Source organism: Eleutherodactylus coqui, chromosome 12 (genome assembly GCF_035609145.1).
Source record: "Eleutherodactylus coqui strain aEleCoq1 chromosome 12, aEleCoq1.hap1, whole genome shotgun sequence".
In the NCBI taxonomy this organism is placed as follows: Eukaryota; Metazoa; Chordata; class Amphibia; order Anura; family Eleutherodactylidae; genus Eleutherodactylus; species Eleutherodactylus coqui.
Genome location: NC_089848.1, coordinates 86,379,341 through 86,393,002, shown reverse-complemented (window position 1 = coordinate 86,393,002; position 13,662 = coordinate 86,379,341). Strand labels below are relative to the sequence as shown.

At 42.4% G+C, this 13,662-nt stretch overlaps 1 protein-coding gene across 1 annotated transcript in view; it reads left to right on the top strand.

The window, feature by feature from the left end:
* The window catches only part of SLC25A13 (solute carrier family 25 member 13), a 121,305-nt gene that overhangs the window by 31,934 nt on the left and 75,709 nt on the right, over nt 1-13,662 (top strand). The window contains exons 3-4 of the mRNA XM_066585136.1: nt 75-217; nt 10,384-10,499. Of these exons, the coding sequence (XP_066441233.1) occupies nt 75-217; nt 10,384-10,499 (259 nt within the window). The remainder of the gene's footprint in view (nt 1-74; nt 218-10,383; nt 10,500-13,662) is intronic.

Sequence of the window (13,662 nt, the reverse complement as noted above, 5' to 3'; positions counted from 1 at the left end):
TAATGAACATAAAATGCATTTTAAAAAGCAAAACTTCAAATCTAAGGCTTTTTATATGTTTGGGCCTCCTACAGTATGCCAGCGTGGAAAAGAATGGAGAGCGTTTTATGTCTCCAGTTGACTTTGTCAGACGTTACCTGAACTTCACAGGAGATGGAGAGCCGAACCCCAAAACTATCCAACTTTTGGCAGGTGTTGTGGATCAGACTAAAGACGGGTAAGGGCATATTTTAATTTTTAGCATTTATCAGTGGTAAGTTTTTAATTAAGACTTACTGAAAAGTTGCTTACATTTTTCATTTTAAAAGCATTGTGGCAATAAAAAATGTGGTTGTGAAGTTGGACATACCCCTCAAGTGTTTTTGTCTCAGTCGTTAAGATTTGCTTGTTATTTGGTGAAAAATGTAGGTACTATCTTGCCAGGACCTTCCTCCTCAGAGATAATTAATATTACTACAATGTCATGCACACCTGTTAAGTCAGGGCCTTTCCTGCACATTGAGGGCTCTGGTGATCTCTCTTTATATGTCCAGCAGACATGCTGATGTGGTCATGCAGGCTTTTAGTTTGAGTTAAGGCCCATTTACACGCAAAGATAATTGTTCAAAAGGTAGGTTTTGAGTGATTGTTTTGCATAAACTGCTAATGGACACTAATGTCCATTAGCAGCTTATCACCCTCATTTGCATGTAAATGAGCCTCTGGGACCTATATGCAGAGAACAGCAGGTGGTCTTTTCACTGCATTCAGCTCCTTTTGTTCTGCCTCAGGGCTGCAAGCTGAATACAATGTAATCAGTGCTCCTGTGGGGAATACAGCACCATGGACAGCAAACACAGCATGTGGTCTGTGTTGTCTTCTCTCCTGCTGAACAATGGATTTTATGCTCCCCTAAAAATCATCATTCAGCCAAAGAGTGAAAGATGGGAGCATTTACAAACAATGATTATTGCTCAAACGATGGCTTTTAAGCATAATCGTTGCGTGTAAATGGGCTGTTGGGCTAGAGCTACTTGGCAAGTTTGCTGTGACAGTGGTCGAGTGACCAAAGATGGCTGTGTAACCAGTCAACCTTGCATTGTCATTGAAGTCAATGCATTGTTGCAGTTGCAGATTACCGTGACCCGTGGGGTGCTAGAAATCCAGCCTTAGTGGATTTTTTTTTTTTTTGAGTTTAGGTTGCAGCAACCTGCGACTCGCACCATGACCCCATTGACTTCAATGACAGTGTGAGGCTGTAGGGCTATACAGCAATCTGCAGTTAGTTGTTGTCTTGGCCAAAAGTTGCCATGTAGTCCTAGCCTTAGGGGTAGTTTTCCTTTTTAATTTAGGTGGTGTATCCTAGTCTGAAACCACTGCGCTGCTTTGTGCACACTGGTCCTACATTCCTAAACGTTTGAAGTCATATGAATGTCTTTCAGCATAGGCACACACAGTGTCATGTGCTGTAAAGATAAAGCATAGCATGCGTTGGTTGCTGATTTGCGGTTTAAAATTCCCAATAGAAGCCAACGGTGATCCAAATATCCTGCATTCACTATATGGATCTGCAAAAAAGATTCAATTCGTAAGCCTATACATATTCTGGAGGAGAACACAAATTGGACTTTTTTTTCCCCCTTTACAGTTATGTGGATTAGCCCTAAATTGTCCAATTCGGTATCTGCCTTGATCTTCAATCCCTGTAATTAACATCGACAGGTCTGGACAGGATTTAATTTACTGCAGCTCAAACATACGGCTGCATTACTGCTCCGCGCACCAACCAAAGCTTTTGTCCCAACAATGGGATTGGTCCGGAATGAGAGGAGTGCGAAGGACTTTTGTGATCTCCCAAGAGTGAATCCCATCCTGAGCACAAACTATGAGCTGCCGTTCTCCTTCACGTTGATGGCTCTAGCAAAGAGAAGCCATTCATTAGTTGACTGAAGAAGATTCATGGTTTTCCCCAATGATCAACAAGGCTAGCGGTTCTCATCCATTAAAATTTATCACTGCAAAAATTCTCCATAGACCTGTCCATAGAAATTGTAGCATTGGCCTACGTGTGGATTGGCCTCTTATAGTCCTCTGAAAATTCATTTCTCCCATCTAACACTTTTCGATATCATCCACTTTTAGTTAACATTTCATATTTATAACAATCGTCGGGCACATATTAATCTCCACATTATATGGTATTTCTTTCACCCCGGAAAGAGAAGAAAATATTGTGGTGGGGTTAGTGATGAATGGAGTGGGAAAGGCCGTACATGAAGATCTCCTGATGTAGACATGGCTCAGAAAATGGTTGCTGGGCTCCGGGTGTCAGCGCCGTTAATTGTTCGCTGACACATAATTCTCTTGTTGCCGGGCAACCCTGCACTTTGAAGCCTCTACGGATGCACTAAAAGATGACATTATATAATGGAAAGACACACAGAACCTACTTTGAAAGGCATTAGAAGTCATTGTGTGACATGCTTCTGGCCCCACGTATAGTCTATTGTGCAAGTTACAATTATTTGTCATTTGGGCAAAATATTTCGTTTTTTTTTCTGGACAACATTTTTGAAAATAATCATATACTGTGGAAAAAGGCATTCTCAGTATATTGGCCCAAAGACCTAAAGACACAACACTGCTATTTTCCAGACGTGATCATCTTAAATGTCGGCATTGAAAATAATTGTTTGTTTTTACGGTTACCTTGTTAGGAAGGTGACGTTTGATTTATTTATTTTTTGGCATTTACAGTAGTAAAGGCAATAATCAGTTTGCAGCTAATGTGGAGGAGCCGGTACAAGAAATGATGTCCTTAACTTATAATAGGTTAAAGGGATTGTCCTTTTTGGACAGCACCTAACTATGTTTTTTTTTTATGTTTCTGGAGGTAAGTGAAGAGACCTTTAATATTAACCCATCCCACTGTATTAGAGTTACAGCATTGAAGTCTGGAGGACTGTGTGCATTCATGCGTTACAGAGATGGTCCATTGATTTCAGTGGGGTACAGCAGAATGGTTTTTTGCTGAGTGAGGCTAATTTCATACAGGCGAGTGTGGTATCGCACTCAGAAACATGCCATTTACCCTTGGAAAGTAGCGATCCTCCGGATCAGCAAGTGTTTCCTATTGTTGATAGCAATGGGCAAGACGTTCCGAGGGAACGCATAAATGGGAAATGCCGTTCATATATATGATGACCCCAGTCGAAAAAATTGGGTTCATATTTGTGCGTCTTGCTATGCACTAATCTTGTGTGATTTTGTGGGCTGTGTGAAAGTGGCCTAAAGGATATGCCCAGTGATAACCTTGGGATGTATTCTATCTCGCACTCCCCACCATTGATCAGCAGGGCAGATGTTGCTTGAAATGGGCCATTTTGAAAGGGTTGTCTCCTCAAGACAGTCCTGTTACTAGTTTGAAGCCAGCTTGGCATCACCAGGAAGGCTGTGGAGGGGAATAAATTTTGCACTGTCCTATTACACATTAGCCATTAATGTGAACGGTTGCCCACATAATACATGGACAGGCCAACAAACCTTCCCGAATTGTGGCATGGCCGTCTGTCGGTGGCTGTATAAATGCAGACCTAGTCCTTTTTATTGAGTCGGTGCTACACCATGGAATCTGTCAGGAAACCAAAAAATCTTTTGTCTCGTATAAAATTGAAGGCATGTGGAACTACAGCAAAGCCACCTGCATACCTGTAGGTGCAGTTACAGCTCAATACAGAAGTTGTCATTCATTTTTCCACACACCTTTTGAAATGCTTGATTAATACCACCATTAAAATTACAGAGCATTGAATGATGCACTGCCTTTTTTGCTTTTATACAGCTTTTAATCTGAACAAGCTGAGCTGCAGTATAAAGTATGGGGTAGCACAGAACACGTGCCTTTGTTGAGACAAGAAGTGTGTTCCCAACTAAAACATAATCTAGTTGAAAATACATAGTATGTAAGGCCGAATTAAGACAATGTCCATCTAGTTTAGTCTGTTTCAACCTCCTTGTTGTTCCAGAGGAAGGCAAAAACACCCAAGAGGCAGAAGCCAATTAGCCTTCTCGGGGAAAAAATTCCTTCCCGACTCCCTAATGGCAGTCAGACTAATCCCTGGATCAACCTCTAATAGTTCCTACCTGTCTATAAGACCTGGATCAACAACCCACTGGTCACCTATTGTCTATATCCTGTTATATCCTTCTGCTCTAGAAAGACATCTAGTCCCTTCTTAAACTCCCCTATGGATTTTGCCATCACCACGTCCTCAGGCAGAGAGTTCCACATCTGTGCTGCTCTTACAGTAAAGAACCCTTTTCTGTGTTGGTGATGAAACCTGCTTTCTTCTAGACGTAGCGGATGCCCTCTTGTTACCGTTGCAGTCCTGGATATAAACAGATCATGGGAGAGATCCATGTATTGTCCCCTCATGTGTTTATACATAGGTATTTGATCGCCCTTTAGCCGTCTTTTTTCCAGGGTAAATAATCCCAGTTTTGATCGCCTCTCTGGGTATTCCAGTGCTCTCATCCTGTATATTAATTTAGTTGCCCTTCTTTGAACCCCCTCAAGCACTGTAACATCTTTCCTGAGCACCGGTGACCAGAACTGTGCGCAGTATTCCATGTGAGGCCTGACAAGTGCCTTATATAGTGGGAGGATAATGTTCTCGTCCTTCGCCCCTATACCTCTTTTAATGCACCCCAAGACTTTATTAGCTTTTGCAGCAGCTGACTGGCATTGGTTACTCCAGTTTAGTCTACAATCCACTAGTACCCCCAGGTCCTTTTCCATATCACTTTTCCCTAGCTGTACCCCATTTAGTGTATATTGGTGACATCCGTTTCTTCTGCCCATGTGCATAACCTTACATTTATCAATATTGAACTTCATTTGCCATTTTTCTGCCCAAGCCCCCAGTTTATTTAGGCCCATTAGCAGCCGCACATTGTCCTCCGTTGCATTGATTATATCGTATAATTTTGTATCATCTGCAAATATTGATATTTTACTGTGCAGCCCCTCTATCAGGTCATTGATAAATATGTTGAACAGGCCCATAACAGCTATATATGCCCCATGCATAGTGAGCATACAGCAGAATAAATGACAAATAGAGAACAAGTGATTGTAGGAAGAGAAGAATAAGAAAAGTTATTCTCTGTTCTGCTGTAATCACTTTTTGTGCATAGACATCCTTGGGCTTTAACACAACAACCGTTCTGAACAAGCAAGACTACAGTGTAAAATATGAAAGGACGGGCAGCTTCTTGATGAGACAAGGTTTGATTTCCGTTTACAGCCGATGTTAAGCTGGCTTCATAACATAACCAGCTTCATTACCCCTTTCTGAATATTATGCAATGCTGAAAGCCCAGTGGTTTCTTTTGGGCCGCTCACACTTGTGCTTTTTCACACGCGTTTTAAAAACCCCACAGCACGTCCTATATTGGTGCATATTACGCAGCATTATGGGCTATGAGGATTTTACATACACAGTAAAAATGCGTATAACATGCTTATTTGCTGTGTACTGCATATTACTCGCTTGAAAAATATGCCTGTAACACAAGGGCCACATACGCCCATGTGAGTGAGCCCTTAAAAGTATACCTATATTAAAGGTACACAGACTTCCAGGACTACTACTTCTTCACTTAGAGACCCTCCAGTTTCAGAACAAGATTTGGGGGTGTTTTATTACCTGCATTTGTTCTTCTGTGCCGTCCCTTTAATCCACCAGTTCCTGGTCCCGGTGCAGCTTACTAACTAGCTATTGCACACTGCATTTCTCAGACTGACCTCCCTTCCCCACATCTGGTCCTGAGGCAGAATTTTCTTTGGAAACTGGAGGGTCACTTTTAACTTTCCCCTCCCTTAACCACCTCCTTTTCTTCCCTTAAAGAGATTGTACCAAGTTTACAAGTGATTCACTATTTACAAGATAGGGAATAACTTACTCATTAGTGGCAATCTCACCGCTGGGATAAGTCGTGGAAAAACCCCTTGGCCCTTAGCCACCGCCTCCTTCCCTTGGCCCTTAGCCACCGCCTCCTTCCCTTGGCCCTTAGCCACCGCCTCCTTCCCTTGGCCCTTAGCCACCGCCTCCTACCCTTGGCCCTTAGCCACCGCCTCCTTCCCTTGGCCCTTAGCCACCGCCTCCTTCCCTGGGCCCTTAGCCACCGCCTCCTTCCCTGGGCCCTTAGCCACCGCCTCCTTCCCTGGGCCCTTAGCCACCGCCTCCTTCCCTGGGCCCTTAACCACCGCCTCCTTCCCTCGGATCCTGTTTTATCTTATATGGCAATTAAATCAGCAATATCCCAGAAGATCGGCCATGTCCGTCGTTCCGCTCAGTGCAATGTGTCTGCAGCAAGGAATCCTTTCCTGTCTGCAATAAGGACGAGTTCACACACTGCAGAATTATGATGGACTTTCAGTAGCAGACTGCATGCCGAAAATCTACAACAATGTACAATATAAGTGAATGGTTAACAAACCGCATTCACTCATAGCGAGGAAAACCCCACAGTGGAAGATAGGCTACAGCTGTACAAATCCTCAGTACGCACGGCCGCAGAAAACCGAATTTTGGTGCGAATTTACGCTGCAATATGTGATCATACACTAAAGATTAAGCTCCACCCACTGACTAAGCCCCACCTCTTGGCAGTTTCCCAGTTGAATATGGAACAGATCAACAGGAAATTTACCCCCTGTGGTCCTTGCAGAGTTTCTACAAGACAGATTGTTACATTATGTAAAAAATCCTGCAGACTAACAAACCGTGAGGACAAGATCATCCCCTGTTCACGGTTGTCATTCATGTCTAGGTTTCTCTGAAGGCGATCCACTATCACGCCTCAGTCACTTTCACAGACCTGCTCTGTCTTTTTGTGCCAGTATTATGTTAACGCCGCCATATGAAGCCAAGGTTTTTAGTACGTATTTAAACAGCAAAGGTCCAAAAATAGGACCGTCTGCAGAGCCTTTATTAAATAAAATGGCAGATATTGAAGTGACGTTTTAATCAGATCAGTAAAGGGGACAGCCGGAGGATCCGCTGCATCAGCTGCATTTAAATTAACCCAATTTTTACAAGTTAATTAAACCAGCTATTTTCATCTTATTGTATTTCAGGCTCTTAGATGGGCCGGCCTCGCCAGTAAATCACAACAGATTTACTCCCCTAATAACAGTGACGTATTCGCTTACTCAAATTATGACCCACACAATAAAGTAACTGAGCATCAATTTTACACAGTCAATTACATGTGGCGTTCTTTATGTCTAAAGAAGCCTAAGTAATTCGAAGCACACAGTCCGTGTTCTCAGCCCCGAGCGGCGGCGCGGAGGGCAGTTTCCGTGGCAACGAGCTCTCTTTCAGGATTAGCCTAGCCCCCGCCCTGATTGCACATCATTAGGTGTCATTAAATAAAATTTAAATATGAACTTCAACATACTACTTAAAATGAGTTCTTTTCATGTGCGGAAAAACAGGTGTTCCAGCCTACGATGGGCCGGAATACATTATCTGCCTGATAACTTTCTCCAGATAATGGAGTTACCCTCCATGGAGCACAATGTGTATGGGAATAATCACTTGCACTACCTTCCATGCCTAATTAGAGCATCGAGATACGGGCAAAATGCACAAAACTGAGTCAGGATACATTTTCGAAATTTTTGTTTTTACTTTTTTTTATTTTTTCTTCTTTTTTGTATTTAAGTTCTATTTTATGTTTTTTACTTTGTCATTTGTTTGCTGTGTGGGTAATTAGGATACATTTATTCATTGGATTTAATTCTTTGCTGTTCTCAACTCAATAAAATTGTTCCTTTTTTATCCGTGGTTGTTTTTTAATCTCTTCATTAACCTTTTAAGAAGTCTGCAAGTGCTTGAGAGGTTTTTTTTTCCCCCACAGACAAAAGACCGGGCTGCAGTTTTCATCGCATTAACTTAATTCTTAAACGATGGTTTAACCTCCAGCGACCAATAAGATTGCGACGGCGTTATTTGTGTATTTCTTTCATTGGTTTATATACAGTTTAGAAAAAAGAAGTAAAAATTTTACGACTTGAAAATTATTTTCAAAGCATCGGGGATATCAAAATCAACAAATTCGCAACTTCTTTCACAAATGTGAGGTTATATTGTTGCTCAATCGTTTACTTATGTAAAAATATCTGTAAATTTACAAATTTTAAACCTATACTAGTCGAATTCTATCGCTGGATTACTGTATATCCTATGGAAGGCCAAGATCATATCCTGCATTTGGAGGTCCTGCAAATTATTCTTAGATGTGCTTCTATGGGAAAGTGTGATGGGGTGCTATACATCCAGGTTTTTTGTGGCCATGATAAAAAGTGACGCACATGAACCACGGACGGGTAATGCTGCGGTTTTGGATAATTGTTACCATGACTTGGCTCGAACATGTCCCGCCCCCATATATATGTACAGATTGTTCTTTATAGAGCCTTCTAAACAGCAGTTGTAGGACTTCCCCACGTTAATGTTTGTGTAACTGGTGCAGAATAGGACACCGTTCATGGAAAGACTTCACAAAGGTTTATAATAAAACAGTACTATTCTGAACATTGGATAACGAAATAATATCGAGAATAATGTTCCTTTTATATGGGAGGATTCTTGTACAGATTCCTGCCCTGTCGCGGGAATCTGAGCGATAATCGTCCCGTGTAAACGTACGCAGCAACCGAAGGAGAATTGTTCAGTTTCTGCATGCAGAAAGCTGAGCAACGAGCCATTCAGTGTAAATAGCAGTCGCTCACTTCTGAACGACTGCTTACCATGAATGGAGGTGGGTGGGGGAAGAGCGCTCTTCGGCCCACTCCGCCACTGTTCTGACAGCGCTATGGGCGATGCCAGCGAAACTTGCTCCATACCTGGGACGAGCTGCCAGGCTTGGTTTGCTCAATAGTTCATCCTGTGTAAAGGGACCATAACTTGTACAATCGCAGTTACAAACAATAATAGTTTTCTAGAGCTATATGTAAATATATATCGAGCAGTGCCCTGTAATAGGTGCTCACCCTCAAGTGATAAAACACCCACTTGTGTTCATGCACAGTTTGTCCACAGTCTGCTCTGCCAACCCATGCAGCTGCAGGTCTCTGAGTGCACAGTAAGTTATTTCTCATCCACGGTCCATATTGTTTATCTCTTTCCCATTTTGTGACCTTGTTTATAACTTTGTAAAACAGCTGCTTCACACTAGAGCCCTGCAATAGGACCTTCATTTACAGCCAATCAATGTGCAGCACAGATCCCGTCAGTCCATAGCAACAAAGTCATGTGGCCTCTCTCTAAAGGTCCTGTCCAATAGATATATTCAATGTCACTTGCACTGTATGTACTTAACTAGGGTTTAAGCCCTTACATGCGGACATGAATGGGTGATCACTGTATGTCTAATGTAAAGGGGAATTTTCAGAGAAAATACGATTGATGACCTATCCTCAGGATAGATCATTAATAGTTGCTCGTCCGGGGACCATGGCCAAACACCTGATCGAGCGCCCGCTGACAGTCGCAAATACACAGGGATCAGAGTGGAAGCTTTTGCTCCGACCCCTGTGTAGTGGCCGACACTTGTAACTGCAAGCATAGCTCCTACTGATTTCAATTAGAGATACAGTTGTCCGTTGTGTGGGGGCCCAAAAATTCTTAATGCCAACCCTGATAAATGGTTCCTGTAACTGCGTGGAACCTGTATTAACTAGTGGATGCTTTCCCCTGTAGTGAAGGAAATACTCATTTTCAGGCAGGGAGTAGAGTGACTAATGGGAAAGGGACCTCCCCTGAAAAGCCAGCGCCACACACCGTTTTGTGCATGGGCCAACCTGCAGGTCTGTAAATGGATAGTGTTCAGCATCATCTGACAAGGCAGACCTGAAATCAAAAAAAGTTGATCATTCCTATTTTAAATTGTGCCTTCGCCTTTAGAAAGCAGTGCAGTGAAGTTTGTAGTGATCATGATTGCACAATTTCTTTAGTCCAGACCTTCATTCATAAATCTGCCGATTGTTGTAGGAAACTGCAAGTTTATCAGACACATGTCCAATAGCTTAGCTGTTACAGTACAAGGCAATTAGTTTTCCATCTCATCATCATAATACTGGACATAATGCAAACCATCAGAGAAAGCTCTGTGCAGACACAGCTTGCAGAACTATGAATGGAGCTCTAGAGTAGAACACTTTGTAATTCTGCATAAGTCCAGTATATGTCATGTATTTACAATGCGACTTAAATTTGTTTATAGATTAATTTTGGGTAAATATACTTATGGGTTTGAAAAGTTTTGATTTATTCAATTTTTACTAAAAGCTCTTCTTTTCTGTCTCATAATTTAAACTTTCATTTGTTTTTACAGGTTAATCTCCTTCCAAGAGTTTGTGGCGTTTGAGTCGGTCCTGTGTGCTCCAGATGCTTTGTTTATGGTGGCTTTTCAACTCTTTGACAAAACAGGAAAAGGAGAAGTAACTTTTGGTAAATGATTTTTCTGATCTATACTTAAAGGCGGAGTGCTATAATTGGTAAGGGTACTTTTACACATGACTACTGTCAGACTAAGCTTAAAGGGGTTGTCCCGCGCCGAAACGGGTTTTTTATTGTTTTTTTTTTTAAACCCCCCCCCCCCCTTAACCCCCCCCCGCCCCCCCGTTCGGCGCGAGACAACCCCGATGCAGGGGTTAAAAAAACAACCCGCACAGCGCTTACCTGAATCCCGGCGGTCCGGCGTCTTCATACTTACCTGCTGAAGATGGCCGCCGGGATCCTCTGTCTCCGTGGACCGCAGGGCTTCTGTGCGGTCCATTGCCGATTCCAGCCTCCTGATTGGCTGGAATCGGCACGTGACGGGGCGGAGCTACACGGAGCCGGCATTCTACACGAGCGGCCCCATAGAAGACTGCAGAAGACCCGGACTGCGCAAGCGCGGCTAATTTGGCCATCGGAGGGCGAAAATTAGTCGGCTCCGTGGGAACGAGGACGCCAGCAACGGAGCAGGTAAGTATAAAACTTTTTATAACTTCTGTATGGCTCATAATTAATGCACAAATTACATTACAAAGTGCATTATTATGGCCATACAGAAGTGTATAGACCCACTTGCTGCCGCGGGACAACCCCTTTAAGTACCCAACAGCCATCGCAACGATTATCACTCCAATGCTTCCACACAGGAGCAATGATCAGTCGCTGAATAGTAGCAGAGCCCGCCGGTGATCCCTTCTGGCCACCCGCCTCCGTTCAGAATAAATGGTAGTCAGACGTTCATAGATGGGCAACTGCCCGTTTACATGGACCGACAATCATTTGTTTTTTAGGGGAGCTGAAAACCAAGTGACTCTTGACAGGTAAGCGATTCTCACTCACTTGCCCTGTTGTCGCTATTTTGAGTGATCACTCGGGTGAATATCGGACGGTCTAAAAGTACCCTAAGCAAGGAAGAGACCTCTATTAATCTGTTTTATAAACTATACTTACTGTCATTGCTTGGTGAGAGACACTTGGTCTAATCTGACTAGAAATCTGCTAGTGACTGCCTCTGAAAATATCAAAAACATTTAGCAAACACATTGGAAAATATGTTTATAATTCCATCACCAACTTCAAATATCTCTTTGCACAAAATTCCAGCTTATTAATGGTATTGCCATGGAAAATCCCCCTAAGTTATTCCCTACCTTGTGGATAGGGAATAACTTTGTTGGGTTTGAGCAATCTGATCAGGAGAAACATCAGTTGTGCCCTGAAATCCAATGTGTGTTCCCTCCATTATAGGCCTAGCTAGATTGGGGCTGCAATGGGGGTATTGCTGAACACAGAAGAACTAGTACTATAAAATTTTGGGTGCGGCTCCACAGTTTTCCCTGCTTGAAGCAAAGAAAACTGTCATGAAAGTGATATTTTCTGAAAAACAAAACAAAAACAAAGCTTTAATTTCATTTATTTTTCACCTGCTTTATAATACTTTTGGGGTCAGAATGCTCAGTACTTCATGGCTCTACAAGTGAGCAATGGGGCCTGGAATTTATTCAGTTGTGCCCTGAAAGCCACAGGGTGTTCCCTAAATTACAGGCCTATATGCAGATTGGGGCAAAAATGGGTATGTTTCTGAACATAGGACAAACGGGTATCCATTTTGGGGGTCAAATCCTCATTTTTATGTTCACTATAGAAAATACACCTGTCTTTAAAATGACATATTTGCAAATATATGAAATTTTATTTTTTCTCCTCTAAATTGCATTAACTCCTGAAAAAAAACCATGTGGGGTCAAAATACTCCTGACCCCCCTCAGTGAATATACTAATTAAAATGGGGTTATTTGTGGGGGCATCTATCATTCTGGTACCTAAGAGCCTTTGCAGTCTTGGCTTGGTGCAGGAAAACAAAATGTTCCTCAAAATTTTTAATAACGAGTGTCTCCTAAATGGTTAAAAAAAAACGACAGTTTTTCCAGAAGAAAGTTAATAGATGGACGTATAAATCTCATCAAAAATTTATACAGTATGTTTACAGATATTTGATATTGCCATTGAAAATGTGAAAAATTACAATTTTTTTTCAAGCTTTTCCCAAATTTGGCACTTTTAGATTTTGTCTATTATCGGTCTACTTTTACTACCTAAATGAAGTATGTGGCAAACAAACAATGTTAGAATTACTTCAATGTGCAAAACCTTTACGGAGTTATTCATGACATACATGTCAGATTTCCAAAATTTGGCCTGGTCATTAAGGTGCAGACAAGCTTGGTCATTGGGGTGGGGGGGTTAACAGGAAAGAAGTGTTTCCTTTTTTTTTATCTGTTTGACCTCTCTTATCACCTGAAGGGGTTGTCCACACAAATACTATTGATGATTCATCCTTAGGATAGGTTACCTATAGTTCATTGGCTGAGGCCCGCATGGGATCCCAGCTGATCGGGCGCTCACTGTCAGTGCAGCAACACACTGGGATCGGAGCAGAAGCATTTGGCTTTGACGCCTGTGTAGTAGCCTGCACTTGTAACATAGTAACACTGTCTTTATTCAGCCTGACATACTATGTCCATCTAGTTCAGCCTGTTTCATCCCCCCCCCCCCCCCCCACACACACACACTTTGTTGGTCCAGGGGAAGGCAAAAAAAACCCCTAATGAGCCAATTTAGTTCATTTGGAGGAAAAAAAAAATCCTTCCTGACTCCATAATGTCAGCCAGAGTAATCCCTGGATCAACATTTGAGATCAACAACCCCGCTGATCACCTAATGTCTATATCCTGTAATATCCTTCCTCTCTAGAAAGACATCTAGTCCCCTCTTAAAGTCCTTATGGATTTAGCTATCACCACATCCTCAGGAAGAGAATTCCACAGTCTCACTGCTCTTACAGTAAAGAACCCTCTTCTGTGTTGGTGATGAAACCTGCTTTCTTCTAGACGTAGCGGATGTCCTCTTGTTACCGTCGCAGCCCTGGGTATAAACAGATCATGGGAGAGATCCTTGTATTGTCCCCTCATGTATTTATATATAGTTATTTGGTCGCCCCTTAACCGTCTTTTTTCCAGGGTAAATAATCCCAATTTTAATAGCCTCTCTGGGTAACTGCAGGCGAAGCTGTTGATGAGCTGCACCTGCATTTACAAGCATCGGTCACTGTATA